This window comes from Carassius gibelio, chromosome A9, assembly GCF_023724105.1.
Source record: "Carassius gibelio isolate Cgi1373 ecotype wild population from Czech Republic chromosome A9, carGib1.2-hapl.c, whole genome shotgun sequence".
Lineage (NCBI taxonomy): Eukaryota > Metazoa > Chordata > Actinopteri > Cypriniformes > Cyprinidae > Carassius > Carassius gibelio.
The window spans coordinates 6,571,862-6,594,517 of record NC_068379.1 but is presented as its reverse complement, the minus strand read 5'-3'; the positions used below and the strand labels follow the sequence as shown (position 1 = coordinate 6,594,517).

Sequence of the window (22,656 nt, the reverse complement as noted above, 5' to 3'; positions counted from 1 at the left end):
GAAAGTATGTTTGGACGTCTGAAAGTGTTTGGGACTTTCTATTCCATGAGGGAATTTCTGGTGTTGTGAGTTTTAAAAGATAGAAACCAAACCAAGTGAATGCCAGCAACTGTCATGCAAACTTATCTCTCAATTTTCTATGCATGTTGTGTTGCCAGTAAACTATATCTAACAAAATCTAAGATGGTGTGTGATCTGCACTCCAGAAGGAATGTGGCCATTCACGTTATCTTGACAGAAAATGGGAGGACGGGGTGAAATACATCAGAGAAGAATGACGGGTACAGACCAAAACGTTCACATTTATCGTGTATCGTATGAACTCAGAAGACTCAGAACGGCACAAGTTTGGATTATGGACTGCTTTTATTTATACTTTTATGATACTTTTAGTCCTTTTGTAGCTATACATTGAGCATCCTTGCCAATATTTGTAATCCCTCAGGGCCTCTTTACAACTTCAAGTCAAGCTGAGATAAAATTAACAATTACTGAAGTGAGAATCATATGAAAGAACTTGGACAGACAGGACTGCTTTTAATAAAATACTAGGCCTTAGAAAGCAGCATTTTGTTGTGTCTGGTGTCTACAGAAAATGATTTATTTTACAAATCCCCCAGCATAAATTAAAAAGAGTTAAAGAAATGGGTTCTGTAACCTTGACGACCATGCTCACCTCAGGCTCAGATGGCAAACCTAAAGTACATTTACAGACTTTCGAATGCATATTGCTCACAAAATACACATACCAGAATGAAAAGAATGGTTTTAATGAGAAATAAAAACATTTAAATGTACCAGGCTAATAACGAGTGAGGTTTTATCAGTCACACAAATTCTGTGTCTACACCGCACGCGAGATTAGCAAATAAAGCAAAAAAAAAAAAATCAACTTTTAGGTAATTTATGTGCAAAGAGTAATTTAAAATAGCGAGAGCTTATAATGTCAAGTTTGATGTTGAAGGTAGAACTGAGTCTACATGTGCAGTTTGATCACTGATTCTTAGTTCTGCAAAACCTTTTGAGGCAGAATAATTCACCTTTTTTATAACTGCCACTATGGCTATTACACGCTTTGCAGCCTTTTCTTTTGATTTGAGGATTAATATTTTTATATTCAACATGGAATGGATTAATGAAATGTAAAAGCTAAAAAAGCAAAGCTTGAACCTCATATTGTTCCTGAGCACGGCCATTGGCAAACCACACGTAAATGTAATGTTTTGAGTTAAAACATGGGGTATTATAACTTTTGCTTTAGAAGTCTAAAACATCTATTTACTGTTTTTTTTTTTAAGAGTGATTTGTGTTTCTTTTGGTTAGGTTTGTTGTTGAAATTGTGCCAAAAGTATTCAGCTGTGTTTGCCTACTCCCATGAAATTTTGCGAGTATGTATCCCTAGAGTCTCAAACTACGGTAATAAGCCTTTTGCTAAAGTTTTTTTTTTCAGCTTGCATATGTATTTAAAAATGGAAGGTTGAAAAGAGGCAAGGTCACTTATTACATTAAAATTTTAAATTTAATTAAATTTATGCATTTAGCAGACGCTTTTTATCCAAAGTGACTTACATTGCATTCAGGCTATCAATTTTTACATATCATGTGTTCCCGGGAAATCGAACCCCCAACCTTGCATTGCTTGCTAGTGCAGTGCTCTACCAGTTGAGCTACAGGAACACATATATATATATATATATATTTATATTATTAAAAGGGGACATCACTGTTGCGCTCTATATCATCTTACTGGAAATGTCATCACATCTTCTTCACAGTCCAAAGTCATCAAAAATAATCATATCTCATAAGATCTTGCACATTATAACAGAAAGCTACCACTCAGGAGTTCCACATGATACCAGCTATTTTTTAAAGCAAAACCTCATAAACATGTTGCTGGTGGGTGTAACAACAACCTTTCCCATTTCCTCAGACTTCTCCAGAATCTTACACCAGTTTCTTCCTTCTTCACCCTGTCTCACCCACTCCTGGGCCGTACACACATACTCCCCTTGGTCTGACGGCTTTGCTTTCTTCAGGACCAATCCATAAAAACCATCTCCACGAAAGTCCAACTGAAGTCCACCATCTGTGTAACGTTGAGTGTAGCTGCCTCCTACTTTGATCTTATTATCCGGCCCAAATGTCAAGATTTCCTCCAGCGGGCTGCTCCCTTTCCTGATCAACCAGATAACAGAGAGGAAGGTGTGCTCTGTGAAGCCCTTTTTCGTGTTGCATTGGAGTTCCACTGATTCTCCCTCAGACACCGTTGACTTGGGAATGACTGGAGCCACCTTCAGACTGTCCCCAATCACTAGACATAACAAATGACACTTTAAAGCAGGCAGGAGAGGGGCTGAAAGATTTCATGTGTGTCTTGGCTTAGATCATATTGCTATATTCAACAATGTCCAACCGCTAAGAATAAAAATAAATTAATTAAATAAAAAATAAAATAAAAGATAAGATAAGATAATTTCATTTGTTACCACTAGTTTTACAAAAAGTACACACTTAACCTATAAAAAGAGAGCCGGAGTCAATACACCATTAATAGGATATGATGAAGGCATTATACTGTATACATCTGATATTAAATCTAATATTTTTTTAAAGGGGTCATATGATGCTTTTTTAAAGGTCATTATTTTGTGTATTAGGTGTAACAAAACATGTTGACATGCTTTAATGTTCAAAAAACAAAGCACAGTCTGCTCTGATTGGCCAACTGCCCTAGAGCATTGTGATTGGCCGAAAACCGCAAGCACTCTTCAGAAATTGAAAGCCCCTTTCCATAATCACGAGCTTCATCTTTCAAAATAAATGTAAAGACAGTTAAAAATGTCCTTAGCTTTACCATCAGTTCAAGCTCGAAAGGGGAACAGAGGCATGTGACAGACACAGTGATGAAGCTTGTATGTATTTGCAGTACACAAACCACGGACTGTTAAGACAGCTGACTCCACTGTGTGACCCTGTCTCTCTTTCTCTATGCACACAGCAGTGTGTACCTGAACACTGATCACAGATATAATTTATTGTTCCTTTAATATGTGAATGCAGAACTGAAGGCAGATAATAAGATGCTAAACTCATCACATGAACCACTGACAGAACATTTATCTCCAGAACATTTCTCTCATCAAACTCTTGTGTGATCATCACTCACATTTCCTCAAAACTTCTACTAGTGAAATTTTGCTTCGGTTAACCGGGTGGTTATCAGTACATCACAGCATCAGCGAAAAGAGCCACTAAGAGCAATTTGCATTTTAACGTTGACTTTTCCCACACTCTTTGTCTCTCAGTGTCACAGTGAAGAAAGCTCTCTTTTGGCTAAAGTTTTAGGTGAATTCCTAATGGTCCTCTATAAGACCTAAAACAATTCCCAGAGAGAAAACAGATCTACAAATAAAAGTAAAATCTCACCAGGACATGAACATTATCTCATTGACTGACCCAGAAAATCTACAGATAGAGCTGGATCAGTCAGATGCTATTATTTGTCTCTGTTGAGAGTTCATTTAGTCCATCACCAAAAGTGGAGTGAAGTGATGTACTCAAAAAACAACAACAAAAAAAAAAAACCTTCAGAGTTCATCCTTTAAGCTCCACAGGCTTTTACTCTAGTCAACAAAACATAAAACAAGTCTTTGTATTTTTTTTGTGTTCAAGCCGTGGAGTGCATCATGTTCCATTTAAACCTTTAGTGCAACCTTGTTTCACTTCATAAAGCCTACTGTAAGATATCTGATACACATTTTCTAAGGCCCCTAAATATATCAAAGTGATCAAAACTTTGCTGAAAGAACTATTGTACACAATCTTTTAAATGCCATCTGTCATCTGGTTGATAGTTTATACTTTTTAGCAGGTAAAAGGCCTTAGTATAATTGTAAAATCATCCCTCTTGAGGTCGTGGTTCACATTTTGCTGTGAAATCTTTATTGATTTTTAGGATGTAAACATAAGAATAAGTTTTATATTTAGTAATATTTCAAGATAACCTTTACTGGATTGAAGCAACTTATATTTACCTGATTAACCATAAATGTATATTTATTTTTTAAAATCACAATAATGTGATACACGTTCAGCTTTTGAGAAAATGTCTTTGTTCATCTCTCACCCTGTAATGCAATGCATCATTATGTTTTGCCCTTTCACAATTAAAAATAAAAAAGGTTTTATAATAAAACTTAGCATTTAAATATCATTTTAATAAGACATTGGCGAATATAGTGACAACTAATATTTATATATATATTTTTATTCTGCCATACTGTTATAAATATCTTACTGATTTAAATTACAAGCCGATTACAATCAATTTCATCTTATTTTTAGTCGTATAAATATCAGCAATTGCGTCACAGTTTGGACATCTAAATAAAATGTAGGAGATGTGTCTACGTCCTTGAGTATGAGATCCATTAGTCCTACTATAAGAACCTTAAATGACTGAGACATTGTGTTTTTTTTATGATTTACTATGTCAGGCTTTACACGGTTAAGAAGTTGGAGCGTAGGAGCAGTGTTGGGAAGGTTACTTTGGAAATGTAATAGGTTATAGATTACAAGTTACCCTGTTTAAAATGTAATAGTAGTGTAACTTTTTTAATTACTTTATTAAAGTAATGTAACTAATTAATTTGGAGTACTTTTTGATTACTTTTCTAAATTTGTGAACATTATAATAAATAAAAGCATATATATATATATATATATATATATATATATATATATATATCAACTCAAATACAGTTATCTAATAAGCATGTGTCATATGCTGTTTAATAAACTCCTGAAACATTGGTGTTTTTTTGTTTTTTTAACTGCTGTCTCTTTATGTATGATATGATGATCGTTTTCTCAAAATAAGTAAAATGCATGAAGTGACAGAGCAGTTCTAGAAATTATGTGTATGTGCTCGTGTACTCATATATTGAGACGGCAGAGCTTCAGTAGGCCATGTGTAGTAAATGAAACTGCATGTCTTTGCCATTAATTTACAGGAGGGGCAGACTGGGAAAAAAAAATCAGAATGGAAAATTCAAACTCATACAAACAAATTCATGGACAATACTATTTTTTGTATGGACCTGACATAAAAAAGGTTTAAATCTTTAATATGGGGACATGTCAAATAATTAAAAGTTCTCTCCTGAACGGCACCTTCACTTCCATTTTTCTCTTCAGTCTCATTATTTTGCCCTGTTATCCATCTTAATACTCAAGATTGAACAAAATTGTACTTTACAATACAATACTACAATATATTTATAGAAAAATCCTAATACTGTACAGGAGTCATGTTTTTCCCTTACAAAAATTTACCATGCTTTTATTAGCCTATATAAAAGTACAATAACCTTGTATGGTTTTTGTACGACTAACAGATTTATTAGAGATTTAATTATCAAATGGCGGATTCGCAAATGATCACTTTAGTACATTCGGCAGGCAATTATACAATAATGATATTAAAATATTGGGACAAGTTGAGGAAGACTGAGGAAGCTGGCAGGCCACCGGGAATTGTCCCGGTTCTCCCGGTGTCCAGTCCGCGCATGATTTCAACTGACACGCAGAACGTGCAGGAGTCATATATTGCATTTTGGGGGCTTGATATTCACAGACACCAGTCCATGTCATGTTTTGATTCAAGTGTACTGACCTACTTTTGATTTAGTCATCCAAAATATGGCATATTCCATCCGCGTTAGGCATTCCATTTTTCTGACTGGATCCTACGACTGTGTTTCCGCATCCCGGAAATTATTAGGGCGTATGTCTTAGAATAGTCAGTGCAATTTGGGAAAGAAATCAGTTAAATCTGTATGTGGATGTGTGTAAATATTCAAATGTAATCCCCTTTGTAATCGTTAAAAAATTCATAAGTAACTGTAATTTAATTACTCATTTTTTCTAAGTAACCGTAACTAATTACAGTTACATTAATTTTGTAATTAAATTACGTTAACGCCGTTACATGTAACTAGTTACTCCCCAACACTGCGTAGGAGTGTCCTGCTTTTTATTTTGACCAACTCAGTTTTGTTTAGTTTGTTTTAGACATAACAGGCTGTTTGCCGTTTTATTTTTATTTGTATAAGATAAGTTATCATTTCTTTGGGACTGGGGTTTTTTGCTCCAATTACTCAACCAGTAAGGGTTTGTAAGTGCCAACACAGATTTCTAGAGTGCAGGGTAGCTGATACAATGGGAACATATATAACTCACCTTAATTATAACCAATAATATGTATGAATTTTAATTTGAAACTAAAAATCTGGGCAAATGTTGTGTATCACAAGGGTTTGTTCAGTGTTGGAACTGGCAGTATATTTTAAACAACAATGTCAGAAAAAGAGAAAGTGCAAAAATTTTACTTTTAGGGCCCCAACAGCGTGTTACTGGGGTAGTTTACCCTTAAAGGATGCATATTAGTACCCTGAAGCAATCATTTTACCTTTAAGGTAGTAATATGTACTCTTCTGGTACAGTGAAAAGGTGCACTCTTGTTTTCTAAGAGTGAAGTTAAAGTCTTAGCAGGCTTGACTCACCTTTGAGCTCCACATCGGCGTAGTAGTTCCCGCTGATGACTGAATCAGTGCTCGGGGTACTGCAGCGATACAGGCCACTGTCGGTCACTCTGACCTTCTTGAATTTGAGTTCAGCAGCAGCATCTCCCAGTTTATTATAACTGATGTCACCACTGTTAACCCGGTCCTTCACTGACTTGTCCACGATATTACTGTCAAAGGTGGAGATGATCAAGAGTGTATCCTCTGGAAGGATGAAAGACCACTCAAATTCCTGATCTCGGGGTCCCTGGTAGTCAGACACATCACAGCGAATGGAGACAGCTTGCCCCTCTACATGTACCAGAGGACCAACTGGAACCTTCACCACACGGCCCTCACAGACCAACACTGAGAGAAGAAGAGAAGATATCTCAGGTACACAGTATGTATTAATCAAATACAGGAGCTTGAGTTCTGTAATGGACTACTAGGAAAAAAATACTGTTATAGTAACAGTATCAGTAAATATGACTCAATATATTTTGTCTTTTTTTTCTGGAGAAAGGCTGAAAACACTAAATGCGTTTATCTTTTTTTTTTTTTTTTTTTTTTTTTTTTTTTTTTATAGAGGTATGCTAGCACAAAGATGACCTTAAAGAAATGTGTCTATTTATGGAAATGTTCATTGTAAATAACCATATTAGGTCATGGATGAGTTCAAAGCACACACCATCTCAATCTAATAATGAATATTAACATTTTATTGGGTTGGGAATTAAGTGCTCTGAGACAAATCATATCAGTATGTCAGATGAAGAGAGAAAAAACACTAACACAGAACAAGCCAAAGAATGAGCTGGAACATTACACTGGGGGAAAGAAGCTGAAGAGAAGAGCAGAGGGACAGAAACCAAAACGGAGAGAAGGTGACATGTAACACCTTGCCTCTTCATGAGGGAATGGCTGTTTTCATAAGGTGGAAGACCTAATTCAAGGAACAGAAGACAAACTTAGTAGAAACTAAAATACTATGGTAAACTAATCCTGCTGTGTTAGGTTCATGCATCGGAGTTTAATATCCACAGTCTTAAAACATGACACAATGAAAGTTGGGAAGTGAGAGCAGATAAGAGCTGATTATATAAATAAGGAATGCGAACGTGTCAGGGAACATGCTGAAGCACATCACGCGCGCGCGTGATGCACATACACACACATACACGCACATACACACACACACGCACACACACACAAACAAAAACAAAAAATGTAAGTTATGCACTGTTATGACCGAAAATTAAAATAGGTTTTAATTATCTTTTAAAAGGAAGAAAATGCTTCTAGTCTCTTTTGTTGTTGACATCAAAAGTCATGCCTCCCATCAAACTCTACAGAATGTTCTAGTCAAATGCCAACACGGACATGCTATGGCATTCCCTCATCATCAAAAATCAAGCATTTAGGTTTCTATTTTTATTTTTATTTTTTTATGTAAACCTCATTGTGATAATAAAAAAACAAATAAATAAATGAATAAATAAAATAATGAAATAAATACATTTGGTGCATTATTAGCTCTTGAGTGCAGGCAAAACTACCCATGAACCAATAATATATTCGCTACACATTATTCTTGAAAAACTGGTTTGGGCTATCTGCTTGCAGTAAACATATTTACACCCGAACTAGCCTCTGGATCACTTCACAGCCCGTCATTGACTGCGGTCAAGCCAGCCGCACTTCAGAAAAACACCGTCAAGCCAGCCGCGAGTGAAAATGTATATAGTGTTGGACATCCCTGATAAGAACTGAGCATTGTTTTTTTCTATTTATTAGAAATATGGTCTTTATAACCCTTTAAAGTGTAATAATGTCCCATATCTCAAAAATGCTGTTGTACAATGGTTTGATATGAGGTGTGCATATGGTATGGGACGTCCCTTATAAGAACCAACTATTGTTTTTTCTACTTATTAGACACTGGATCTTTTATAGCCCTTTAAAGTGTAATAATGTCCAATATCTCCAAAATGCTGCAGTAGAAAGGTTTGATTTGAAGTTTGCATATAGTATGCGATGTCCCTTATAAGAACTGACCATTGTTTTTTTCTACTTGTTAGAAATGGGATCTTAAAAGACTTGTAAAGTGTAATATCCTATGGCTCCAGTTATTCTTCTTAAGTCTAAAATTTTTCTTGTTGTCTAAATTAATCACGCAGTTAATTGCTATACTTTTCACACACGCGTTTTATAAAGCAAATCTCCATGTTACCTGGAAACGGTTGTTTCTTGATCAAAATCTAGTCAACTTACCAAGAGCAATAATCAAAATCGCTGGACGGAGTACCGTCTCTTTATCCATTTTATGAAGGCGGGTGATTTTCCCACGGGATCGCCTTTGTCATTCAAACCGGGCAGAGAGTGTGAAATCCTCCCGAGTGTGGCGAACAAACCTCTCCTGGCAACAAAAGTTGAATTAAGTTTTGCGAGTGTCGCGCTGTTTAGTCCTTTAGCGTTGTCAGTGGTGGTAGATCTGCGCATGCTGATTATAAAACTCAGGGCATGATGGTTTGACTGTCACATTGTTAACAGAGTCGACGCAACGACTTGACTGACTTCGAACGCACAGCAACAGCTGCGCTCACTCAAGGTGATTTTTATTGAAACATTACAGGTACACACCCACATTAACAATCAATCACAGTTGTTCCATCATTCAATCAAATAAACAAAACAAAAACAAAACTACAATTTGAGAGCACATAGGTAACACCCCCACTTGCTCTCACATTGTTAATATATGTAACATCATTTTCCAAAAATAAATGCAGCAAACTTCATCAACTTACACTTTGTTGCAGGCTTTGTCAATACATCTGCTACCATCTCATTAGTTGGACAATATTCTAACATAATTACACCATTATTTACAGTAGACCTAATAAAATGATACTTGATGTCTACATGTTTGCATCTTTGCCTGCTTACAGGATTTTTTGCTAAAGCTATTGTACCTTGGTTATCTTCATATACCTTAGGTGGGGAGTACTGACATTTGTCAAGATTGTTTAACAGCTGTTTAAGATAGAGACACTCTTGTATGGTTGTGGCTAGTGATATATATTCTGCCTCACAAGTGGACAGTGCGACAGTGGGCTGTTTCTTGGTCCTCCATGAAATCAAAGCACCACATTTGGTTAGACTTACACAATAGCCTGTTGTACTAGGTCTATCACTACTAGCCGCCCAATCTGCATCACAGTATGCTCTTATTCCCAGTGTCTCATTACATATTCTGTAATACAGCTCTTTGTCAATTGTACCTTTAAGATACCTCAGTACGTGTTTAACTGTGGCCCATTGCTCAACAGTTGGCTCTGTGAAATACTGTGCCAGTTTGCATACCACAAAACTTAAATCAGGTCTAGTACAAATGGTCAGATAAAGAAGGCTTCCAACTGCCTCTATATTTTCTCACATCAGTCATCTTTTCAGCACCATTAGTATAGTCTAATTTTTGTTCACAAGGTGTCGATCTAGGTTTGCAATCCTGCATGTTAAACCTTTTCAATATTTTTCCCACATATTTTGTTTGTGACATTCTCACACAGTTATCACTTTGATTAAAATCAATACCCAAAAATGCCTTAATTTGCCCAAGTCCTTCATTTTGAATCTTTCTGTAATCATGTCCTTCACATTTCTGAGTACATTTACATCACTTGCAGCAATCAACAAATCATCAACCCATATTATAATTATCACCTTTTCATTTTCCGTTTCCATGTGTAAACACAGTGATCAGCTTGATTCTGTTCAAAATGGTTTTTGGTTAGGTACTCATGCAGCAATTTGTTCCAATTTCTGCCAGATTGTTTTAATCCATACAGTGATCTTTCCAATTTACAAAACAATTTTTCATTTGTGTCAGATTTCACCTCATAGCCCTCTGGCTGTTCCATGTAAATTTCATGGTCTATTGGTGCATTCAAATAGGCAGTTTTAACATCCATTTGGTGCAAAATCAGGTTTTCTTGTGCTGCTTTTTGCATTATCACTCTGATACTCGTCAAATTAGCTGTAGGGGAAAATGTCTCCTCATAATCTACACCTCTCTTCTGACTGTATCCTTTTGCCACATAACGTGCTTTGCACTTTTCAGATCCATCTATGTTGTTCTTGATTGCATAAACCCATCTACCCCCCACTACCGTCTTACCCTCTGGCAAGCTACTTAGGGTAAATGTGTTATTCTTTATAAGTGACTGCATCTCCTCATCCATCGCAGCAACCCACTCTTTTGATCTATCTGAGGTTACAGCTTCTGTGAAAGTTACAGGTATGTTACATGTCACTCTATAACAGTAATCTATGTTAATCTGTACCTGATCAGTTTCCTCATCAGATGCCTGTTGAGAAACATAGTCATGGAGATAGGCTGGCCTCCTCCTCTCTCTAGAAGGATACCTTGTGGGCTCAGGCATAGCTTCAACTGTCTGGGTCTGAGGACTGCTACTCAGTTCCTCCTCTTTGACTGGAATCTGGTCACTTACTGCATTTTCATTCACATTCTGCCTAATCCTATTGGCCCTCTGCTCCAGATCATCATCACCATCATCATCATCTACAATGCTGGTCTGAGTCTGCTGTTCAACACAGGTCTTAGAAATAAACCTGACTAGCCTGTGCTTTTGTACTTTCCTGCTGTCAGGGAAATAGATAATGTATGCTGGACTGCTTTTATCATAACCAATAAAAACACCTTTTTCACATCTTGGATCTAGCTTTCTTTTATCTTGTTTATAAACAAAACACTCCGAACCAAACTTTTGCATCCTGGATAAATTGGGCCTTCTCCCTGTTAACATCTGAACTGGTGTTTGTTTGGTGCGTTTGTTAAAACATCTGTTTCTAGTTATGGCTGCTGTCTGCACTGCGTAAGGCCATAAACCTTTAGGTAATCCACTCTCTATCAACATGCATCGTGCCATGTCAAAAAGTGTGCGCCAATTTCGCTCTGCTGTACCATTTTGATGGGGAGAATAAGGTGCAGAAGTCTCATGTCTAATACCATTCTTAATCAACAGTGTTTTGTAATGCTTTGCAGTAAACTCAGTGCCATTATCAGATCTAAGGCGTTGAATTTTACCATATGGGGCCATATCTGCTAGAAACCTCTCTGTGGCTTGTAGTGTGTCACTTTTATTCTTAAGGGCATATATAAACACTGCACTGGAAAAATCATCAGTGAATGACAGGACATATTTATACCCCTCTCTGGAATCTGGCTGAATTGGACCTGCCAGATCTGTGTGCACTAACTCTAGAGGTCTTTTAGCCCTCACATCAGGCTTTCTGTTTCTACTTTGCGTAAACTTGCCTTGGGTGCACACTTCACAAAATGGGGGTTTATTTATTGGACCCTTAATTTTCATACCATCAACAATACCTTCTAACCTCTGAGCATCATCAAAATTACAGTGTCCCAATATCTCATGCCATGTCTTTAAATCATAGCATCCCTTAACATGGTCATCACATTCATTTGGTACTGTATGCAAATAATATAGTCTATCATGTACATGAATAGGAAATTTTGTACCGTCTTTTGTACCCCCCAGTCCGAATCCTGTCAGTCAGATGTGAGGGCCAGTGGGGCTCAGTGGGGGTTCAGCTCCAGGCATTTCTATCAGACAGCATATTGGCATATTACTCAAAACACATAGCAGTGAAAAAACACAGTCCTACTCATAAATTATCAGAAATATTAAAATTACATTAAATTGCAGTTGTCTTGTAGCCCACACACACACACATACACACACACACGATATGCACACCTGAAAGCTCATGCTGGGTAGAAGTAGAGGCAAAGAGGTCTTCATCCTCAATATCAGATATTTGTGGAGACATATGTGTAGCGGAGGAGGTGGTTGGCTCATCCTGATAGGGGCCGAGGATGCTCCAAAATATTTTAGAAGTGCCCCTGAAATTGCAATTTAACTGCATTTGAAATCAAGAGACCATAGGATAATGATTTATAAAGCTAAAACAGCCTAGGGTCAAATTGACTCAGAACATAATAGAAGGGTTACATAAACATGCTCTTACACACTAAATGTCTGTCATTACATGCTATATCCTCCTAGACCCGGAAAAAAACATTTATTTCTTTCATTTTTTTCCCCCATGTCATCAAATTTTTTAGAGCATAGAAACAAATAGTAAAAAAAAATACATTGAAAAATTATATTTTATTCACGTTATGCTATGGTCACTGGGACTCAGTTGTTTAAAAAAATAAAATGACTTTAAATTATATGTATAGGCAAAAACAAAAACTTTTTGGGTTTCAGGATATTTTTCAACCAAAATTTGTATATCAATCTAACTTTCATGGAGGTGCCATTAGGTTACTGCCTCAAATTATACGCATGACACACTTTTAGTTATGACTTGTAAAACTATACTTAGGAAACAATACTTAGCATACTGTGTAGCAAATAAAATGCCGTTGGTTATTTACAGGGCCTAATGTTAAACCAACTGATGTAAATGATAACTGAACTTTTAACAGTTTTATTGCAAAGCACAATATTATAAATTAGATCTCGTGATTGAGTTGAAACCAAATTATTGTTGTATAAGCATATCAAGCATCATAGCAAAAAGGTTAACAAAGAGTTATACCCACCACCAATTAACATTAGCCCTTCATTCATGAAATGGATACTGTAATCATACAGAGACAATAGTTGCATACCTTTATCTTTTGCTCGTTTCTCCTCTTCTTCTTTTCTTTTTTTTCGAAATTGGGCACCTGGCTTTGACCTTTTCTTCTCCATCTCTGTTTATTTGGCACTCGACAATCAACAGATTTCCCATCCCCCCAACTGTCACTCAGGACCAGAAGTCAAGACTAAACCAATTCACCTTGATGACCGCATAATCGTCTTGTATTACCTAGTTTCATTTGCAGGAACTATAGGCCTGTATTATAACATTATGAATGAAATGTGCGTTATTTGGAAGAAAGTCAAGGTGTGTGACTGACTTTAGCCTATTATTAATTATATTACTAGTGTGGATCCCAAGGGGCAAGGAACTCGACCGGAAGTTGAAGTCGGGTGGGGGCTGCCATCTTTTAGCAGAACTTCACTTGCGTTAGCATTCCCATTGACTCCCATTCATTTTGGCGTCACTTTGACAGCGAATAACTTTACATCTGAGGCATTTAAAGACTCTGTTTGTCCATTATTTATTTCTAAAGATACACGACAATGTATAAAGGGCTCCATTACCTTCTATGTTACATTATGGCCCCGTATAAACAGTTTTTGTAAAAAATAGGCTAACCATTGCGTCATAACCACTCGGCTCTCTGTCGCATTACCGTACAGACAGGAGGAGAAGCTCGCAGGCAATTAACTTAATATGGCGTACTGGCTTTACATTTTAAAATACTATACAAAATAATTAATCAGAATACTTACTCCTGCTCACTCACGACAAAGAACTCCCCGCTCAAGCTCGCCGTCTCTGCAAGATTAACGATGGCAGTTTGCACGCACAGCTACTAGAAGATTTACATCTGGCAGACAGGTTGCTGACGTCGTCAAGCTTCGTTTGAGTCTGTGCGTCAGAAACGGAAGTGCTAAAAAACGCTAAAACTGGGCTTCATTTGTCTCAATAGAGTTCCAATGGGGTCGCTGTGTCCATTTCTTTTACTGTCTATGGTGGATCCCCCGTCCACCCCCGTCCTGTCCGTTCCATTTGAGAGAGACCCAGAGGTGAAAGGTCGCACGCGCCTCTCGCCCCAACCCCTTACCAGTGTTGCCAGATTGGGCGGGTCTTTAAAATTTGGGCTGGTTTTTGATACAACAGGCGGGTTTTTATTTTTGACTATAAACAGTATTCTTTATTTTTTTTAAATGAAAACTAACTATAAAATAAATTATATAGCTAATGTAGGATGATGTTTAAATTAGGTATGGTTCAGCTTAGCCAATAAGGTTCAGGGGAATCCTGTCCAATCAGACTTCAAGCTTGATTGGCGTGTTGTTGTAGGCTAATTCGTTATATAGTCAAAACTGTGATCATCATTCATCATCATGCCAAAGTGAGGTAAATATAAAAAGTCTTACAGAAAGGAATGGGAGAGCGACCAGTCTTTAAAAACATGGATTACACCTGTGGTAGGCGATGATACAAAGGCATTTTGTAAATACTGTCAATCAGAAATCAGAGCACAGTTAAATGATTTGAAAGAGCATGCTTTTTGGCACAAGTGTTTCCAGGAATTGGCACAAGGTGCCATAAGACTTCTTGTTCTGCCTGTTTCCAATGGCCATGTTGAGCGGGAATTTTCCCACGTCTCGCTTTTAAAAGAAGACACTAGGAATCGCATCTACCTTTACTCTCCAGCATCATGGATGTGCGCACTGGCCCGGTCAGAATGGGTTTACCTCGGCAACATTCAAACCTCCCAGGCAGTTGCTGGAGAGATTTGACTCAACGATCTATTAATCAAACTGGTTGTGACTGTACAAAGTTGGTCCTATCTTTAAATAGTTCTAGAATTGTTCTATAATAAAGACGTTTTCATCAGTTCTGCGGGGATTATCTACGTTAACTTCATATTAAAAGGTAAGCGTGTTTATGCTATTAGCCTACAGTTTTATTTTGATGTACTATTCTGATGTTTGATCGTTTCTGAAACGTAATAGCTGATTACGATTCAGTGTATCATTCAGTCATTATTTTATTTAAAATTAAAAGAAGGAAAACGAGAATTCATGTTGATTCGCCCAGTGGTCTATAAGTTAAATAATAATAATAATTTTAATAATGATAATATAAAAAAAATAATTAGTTGGTAATTAAGCACAAATTTGTAAGTAACCTACTAATACAAAAAGAAAAGTATAATGAAATGATTTGAGAATTGGCCTATTAGAAAAGAACTGTAGTTCTGACAATAGTAGCACAAGAACAATAAAAAATGATGTCCCCTTCTGAGGTTTCCGATGTAGACCTTGTGTTTTATTAAAATTATCATTTATATATATATATAAATATATATATATATATATATATATATATATATATATATAAATGCACTGGATATACTTGGGGCGAGCCTCGTGCTCTCCAATGTGCGATTTGTTAGTCTGGTTGTTTAATAAGAAAAAAAATGGTGTGTTTTATTCTATAACAGTTTTAATAACAGTATGTATTTTGGGCTGGTATTTTTTTTAATGGGCGGGTTTTAAGCTGTAGTTGGGCTGGAAATCTTAAGTCCAATCTGGCAACACTGCCCCTTACACTTCTCTCACAACACAAAGCTTCAGTGGATATTTTCAGCAAGCAGGGGCGCCGGCAGCTGCAGGGAGCGCCAATTTGCCAATTCCACACACAGTGAAATGATATTGTTGACAGAGTACGCTAAATAACAGACGAGAAGATACGTCTTTACCAACCGCACAGTCGCTCTGACTGGTGCATTTTTATTAAAACAGAAAAAAAAACACACGTGCATTCATTCAGTCACTAATTAGGTCACATGACATTTCACAGTGTGACTGGATTGCCTGTACCAAAAAAAAACAACAAAAATACAAATACAAATGAGAGCATACCATTTATACATGTCAACACCCCCACTTGCTCTCACATTATTTCATCAGTCCACAACTCATACGTACAAAGTTCATAAACCGAACATAAACAAATTAAATTTCATCAACTTAAGCTTTGTTGCTGGTTTAGTTAGTACATCTGCAAACATATCTTCAGTTGGACAGTACTTCAGACTAATTGTGCCTTCATTAATTACAGACCTCACAAAATGGTATTTAATGTCAACATGTTTACATCTTTGTCTATACACAGGATTTTTTGCTAAGGCTATAGCACCCTGATTGTCTTCGTAGACTATAGACTCATACACCATACCATCAAAGTTTTGTAACAATTGCTGCAAGTATAAACACTCCTGTATAGTTGCAGCTAATGCCATATACTCAGCCTCACATGTGGAAAGTGCGACAGTAGGCTGCCTTTTGGTCTTCCATGAGACCAATGGACCATTTCTGTTCAGGCTAATGCAGTAACCTGTAGTACTCCGTCTATCATTAACATCTACTGCCCAATTTGCGTCACTGTATGCTTGTATAACTTTCTCATTTGCACCTTTCCTGTAACACAGTTCTTTGTCTTTGGTGCCTTGCAAATATCTCAAAACATGCTTTACAGTATTCCACTGTTCTATAGTTGGCTTATTAAAATATTGTGCCAGTTTACTCACTACAAAACTTAGGTCTGGCCTTGTACAGGTTGCCAGGTAAATTAAGCTACCTACTGCTTCCCTGTATTTCCTGACATCACCCATTACATCAGCATTCTCAGTGTAACTTAGTTTCTGCTCACAAGGGGCAGCTCTGGGTTTACAGTTTTGCATGTCAAACGTTTCAAGTAGTTTCTAAACATACCCGTGTTGTGACATTTTGACAAAATCAGCACTTTGCTCAAAGTTAATGCCAAGAAAATGTGTGAGTTTTCCTAAATCCTTCATTCTAAACTTTAACATGAGCATCTCTTTCACATCTTTAAGCACACTCATATCACTGGCAGCAATAATCAAGTCATCAACCCAAATAATTATGAAAACTTTCTCAGTTTTTGTAACTTTTGTGTAAACACAATGATCAGCTGGGTTTTGATCAAACTGGTTTTCACATAGGTATTCGTGTAAGATTCTGTTCCAGTTTCTGCCAGACTGTTTAAGCCCGTACAGTGATTTTTCTAGTTTACACACCAATTTTTCATTGCCTTGAGATCTTACCTTGTAACCCTCTGGCTGTTCTATATAAATCTCACATTCTATTGGCGCATGTAAATATGCTGTTTTTACATCCATCTGATGAACAATCAAATTTTCTTGAACTGCTTTTTGCATCAACACTCTGATACTAGTCATGCTAGCAGTTGGAGAAAAAGTCTCATCATAGTTTACACCTTTCTCTTGACTGTACCCTTTGGCAACATATCGTGCTTTGTACTTATCTGATCCATCACTATTTTTCTTAATTGCATAGACCCATTTACCCCCCACTACTTCTTTACCATCAGGCAGGTTAGTCAGGGTAAATGTAACATTTTCTCTCAATGAGTGCATTTCCTCATCCATAGCTTTAACCCATTCATTTGCATTTACTGACGTTACAGCTTCTTTGTAGGTCTGGGGTACATTACACACAAGTCTGTAACAGTAATCAATATTAGTCACATCTCCTTCAATACCACAAACATAGTCACTTAAATAAATTGGCTTTTTCCTGTCTCTTGCAGGATTTCTCCTTTCAGGTTTATCTTCTTCCTGTTGTGTTTGGTTACTATACACTACTGGTTCTTGAGTACTTTGTGAACTAACATCTGATTCTGATTTCACAGATTCTCTGAGAGGATTGTTTCTGGTCTCAAAACCATCGTCATCATCATCGATCAGTATAGTCTCAGTACTTTTGGATACAAACTCCACTAGTCTGCATTTTTGTACCTTCTTGCTGTTAGGATAGTAAATCATGTATGCCGGACTATTCTTGTCGTATCCAACAAAAATACCCTTCTCACACCTTGAATCCAACTTTCCTAACTTCCCTCTGTCATGTATGTAAGCATAGCATGCTACTCCGAATTTCTGCATCCTTGAAATGTTAGGCTGTCTACCTGTCAACATAAAGTAAGCTGTCTGATTAGTGCGATTGTTAAAACATCGGTTTCTCACTACAGCAGCTGTCTGGACTGCATATGTCCACAATGTTTTTGGTAACCCACTTTCTATTAACATGCATCTAGCCATGTCAAATAAAGTTCTCCAATTCCGCTCAGCCGTGCCGTTCTGGTGTGGAGAGTACGGCGCTGAGGTCTCATGTCTAATACGGTTTCTGCTTAATAATGCCTGGTACTCCCTTCCTGTAAATTCTGTACCATTATCAGACCTTATGCATTTTACCTTTCCATATGGAGCCATATCAGCAAGGAATTTTTCTGTGGCAGTCACTGTATCACTCTTGTTTTTCAAAAAATAAACAAACACTGCACTGGAGTAATCATCTGTGAAAGATAGTGCATACTTATGACCGTCTCTAGATGCTGGGTCTATAGGCCCTGCTAAATCTGTATGAATCATTTCTAGGGCTGCTTTGGCTCTTGCATCTGGCCCTCTGTTTCTAGTTTGAATAAACTTTCCTTGTGCGCAAATTTCACAGCGTGGGATAGGTTTATCCTTACCCTTAATTTGCATACCATCAACAACTTTCTCTAACTTAATTATATCCCCATGATTGCAATGCCCTAATATTTCATGCCATGTCTGCAAATCATAACACTTTTTACACTGATCAACACATTCATTGTCTATTGTGTGCAAGTAGTACAGTTTGTCGTGCACATGTATGGGGAATTTGGTACCGTCTTTATGTAGCAGAACGTTCTTCCCTTCTTTGAAGATCACCGTCGCTCCCTTCGATGTGGCTGCTTTCACAGAGAAAATGTCCTGTGGATATGTTGGGATGTACAGCACGTTTCTTAGCATTGCTTTGACTCGCTGTCCTGTGCTGTCCACCAAATATACCTCTGCGTCCCCTCTGTGCCTTGCGACCCCGTTGCACCGAGTGCCGTCAGCCAATTCCACGCAGTGTGTGTTGGCCTGGAAACTGCTGTCAAAACTCAGAAAGTTCTCGATGTCCGTGATGATGTGTGAGGTTGCACCTGCATCCACCATTAGGCCTTTCCTCTTGGTATTTTGTACCCGCATTTCAGCGTCGCTTGCCCAAAAAGCATACTCCTTGTCACTTGGCTCTGCGGAAACTTTTTGTGCATTATCTCGCTGCTTTCCCCGTCTGCATGTTGCGTCGCGGTGAGTGGTACTTCTACACTGACTACACCACTGTTTACGCTGACATGTTCTTGCTTTGTGGCCTTTTGTACCACACCTGTGACAAACAATGTTGGTACTTCCAGCACCACAAACAGCTGTACTCGCTAAAGCGGTTTTACTGCCAGGCTGCACTCTTGCGCTCATAACATTGTCCTCGGATACGGTTGCCCGCATATTTTCAATGTCTTCATAACTTCGAAGCCTTGTTTTAAATTCCGCAAAAGTCCATTTATCATCTCTCTGGCTAACATGAATGGCAAATGGCTTAAATGTCTCTGGAAGTCCTTTCAGAACCATTGCCATTAAAAGTCCATCACTCAGATTCTCACCTGCGTTCCTCAAAGCGGTGATTTCGGTCTCAGCCCTGATGACATAATCAGTAACACACTCACTGGCAAACTTTTGTAGTGACGTTAGCTCTGTGTTAATAGTGACGTTAATCTTCAATGCTGCTCTTCCATCGTCTTCTGCTTCCCTCATAACTAGCGACAAACTTTTGTCATCCAGGAACTGTATCAGCTCTGCATAGGCTTCGGTGTTTTTCGCTGTATCTCCCTCGTCTTCCTCAAAAGACTCACTTAAAATAGTCTCTTTCAGTCCTTGCATATAAAGATGTCCCAAAAACTTTGTCTCCCATAGCTCATAGTTTTTCTCATCTCCATCAAAGACTAAACGAGACCATCGGCTTGTCACGGTTTCTAATTCTCTTCTTCTCATGTTGAAAGACTCGGGTACACGCTTTATCCGTCGCGACTTTTACCCAGTGTCTTAACACTCAAAACGTTTTATACCTTGCTCTGGGCCCATAACCTGTTGACAGAGTACGCTAAATAACAGACGAGAAGATACGTCTTTACCAACCGCACAGTCGCTCTGACTGGTGCATTTTTATTAAAACAGAAAAAAAAACACACGTGCATTCATTCAGTCACTAATTAGGTCACATGACATTTCACAGTGTGACTGGATTGCCTGTACCAAAAAAGCAACAAAAATACAAATACAAATGAGAGCTTACCATTTATACATGTCAACTAGGGGTGTAACGATACGCGTATTCGTATTGAACCGTTCGGTACGACGCTTTCGGTTCGGTACGCGGTACGCATTATGTATACCGAACGGTTCGTTGGAGTATTTAATTATATTTGAAAAAAAAAAAAAAAAGAGAGAGAGAAATATAATGATATGCGTTCAACAAGGTAGCCCAATAACCCAAACAACGTAACAGGCAACGCCCCTGACACTCCCGAAGAAGAAAAAAACACCATCTTATATGTTTATGTTAGGCTACTCAGCAGGCGCTCGCTCACTCAGTACGCGCTGAAGGCTCGTTGCAAAATAGCCAATGCGTTTAACAGACTAGAAATGAGAAGATCCTCCAATAACCAACAGGTCTGGTGTTTGGGTGCACTTTGGATTCCCTTTAAGCTATAATGGTGATGGCAAGATAGTGGTGGATAAAAAAACAACGGTATGTCGCATCTGCAACATGACAGGGTACACCAGCGGGAATACAAAAAAAAAAAAAAAAACACCAGCGGGAATATCTGGGATATATGCGTCAGTACTATCTGGGAAAAGACGAAAAAAAAGGAGAAACATGCACGCAGCAAACTATCCCTGCAGCATTTAGACACTATAGCTTACAGGGAATCCAACCCAAACACCAGACCTGTTGGTTATTTTAGGATCTTATATTTCTGGTCTGTTAAATGCATTCGACATTTTGCAACGAGCCTTCAGCGCGTGCTGAGTGAGCGAGCGCCTTAGGGGCCGTTCACATATCGTGCCTAAAAACGCATGGAAAACACTAAGCGCGTCTTTCTCCTCCTTTCCAAAGCGCTCGGGCAGAAGCGCTCATGAGGCGTCTGGCTTTCCTAAGCAACAATGACGTGCTCTCTCCATGAGACGCGGAAATTTCAGCGAAGGATAAATGGATTTGCAGCTCTAAAAATCGCTTGCAGTAGCTCTGCTACTAAATTTATTTCAAAATTGCAATCCATATACAACTATGATCAGCTGATCCTTCATCTTGGCTGAGCTCTCAACGTTGTTACGGGAAAGGATGAAGCTGATTGGTTGGTTCTTGTCACATGACCCGCGGTGCGCTTGCGGCATTCTGAAAAGTTGAGATGTTTTTACATTTTGCTGTATCTAAAACGTATCGAACCGAACCGAACCGAACCGTGACATCAGTGTATCGTATCGAACCGAACCGTGAATTTTGTGAACCGTTACACCCCTAATGTCAACAGATATAAATGACGAAAAACCGCTTCGCGACACAGAGGATTTTTTGTTTATCTGCTCGTGCTGCCGCCCCCAATGTGTCACGAAAAAATGACGCCCCGGGCGGCTGCCCGGTTCGCCCGTGCCTAAAACCGCTACTGACTCTGGGCCCATAACCTGTTAACAGAGTCGACGCAACGACTTGACTGACTTCGAACGCACAGCAACAGCTGCGCTCACTCAAGGTGATTTTTATTGAAACATTACAGGTACACACCCACATTAACAATCAATCACAGTTGTTCCATCATTCAATCAAATAAACAAAACAAAAACAAAACTACAATTTGAGAGCACATAGTTAACACACAGTCGTGTCCGGAAGTGGATGTGTTAGTGATGGCTGATTCGTGAACGAATCGTTCAATTTAACCGGTTCTTCTTAGTGAACCGGTTGAACCAGTTCACCAAATCGAACTGAATCGTTTGAAACGGTTCACGTCTCCAATAAGCATAAATCCACAAAAACTACTTAAGCTGTTAACTTTTTTAACGTGACTGACACTCCCTCTGAGTCAGAATAAACCAATATCCCGGGGTAATTCATTTACTCAAACAGTACACTGAATGAAATGCTGTGAAGACCGAACTGAAGATGAACACCCAGCCGAGCCAGATAATGAACAAACACGCCCACTGCTGGAGCAGTTCTCGTTCTCGAGTCAAGAACCGGTTGCTTCGGTTTTCGGATCACCAGTACACTCAACCGAGAATCGTTTCTGTCGGACGCGTCCGATTTGAGAACCGATGACCTGATTCTCGTTCTCGAGTCAAGAACCGGTTGCTTCGGTTTTCGGATCATCAGTACACTCAACCGAGAATCGTTTCTGTCGGACGCATCCGATTTGAGAACCGATGACCTGATTCTCGTTCTCGAGTCAAGAACCGGTTGCTTCG

At 38.3% G+C, this 22,656-nt stretch overlaps 2 protein-coding genes across 2 annotated transcripts in view; both read right to left on the bottom strand.

Annotated features, from left to right (window-relative positions):
* LOC128019537 (immunoglobulin superfamily member 2-like) overlaps window positions 1-22,656 on the bottom strand; it is a 119,173-nt gene that overhangs the window by 68,311 nt on the left and 28,206 nt on the right. The window lies entirely within an intron of this gene.
* Window positions 348-9,166, bottom strand: LOC128019538 (prostaglandin F2 receptor negative regulator-like). The gene is made up of 3 exons (XM_052605584.1): window positions 8,841-9,166; window positions 6,567-6,935; window positions 348-2,314 (listed from the first exon to the last, which is right to left on the bottom strand). The coding sequence occupies exons 1-3, from the start codon at window positions 8,887-8,889 to the stop codon at window positions 1,863-1,865; spliced, it is 870 nt and encodes a 289-aa protein (XP_052461544.1). The 5' UTR covers window positions 8,890-9,166; the 3' UTR covers window positions 348-1,862.

Bases quoted from the DNA above. Each gene is read 5' to 3' on its own strand.
- LOC128019538 (XM_052605584.1), bottom strand. From the start codon at position 8,889: ATGGATAAAGAGACGGTACTCCGTCCAGCGATTTTGATTATTGCTCTT. The intron at 6,936-8,840 runs GTAAGTTGACTA...TTCTTCTCTCAG, and splicing joins GATTTTGATTATTGCTCTTG to TGTTGGTCTGTGAGGGCCGT. The intron at 2,315-6,566 runs GTGAGTCAAGCC...TGTTATGTCTAG, and splicing joins CGCCGATGTGGAGCTCAAAG to TGATTGGGGACAGTCTGAAG.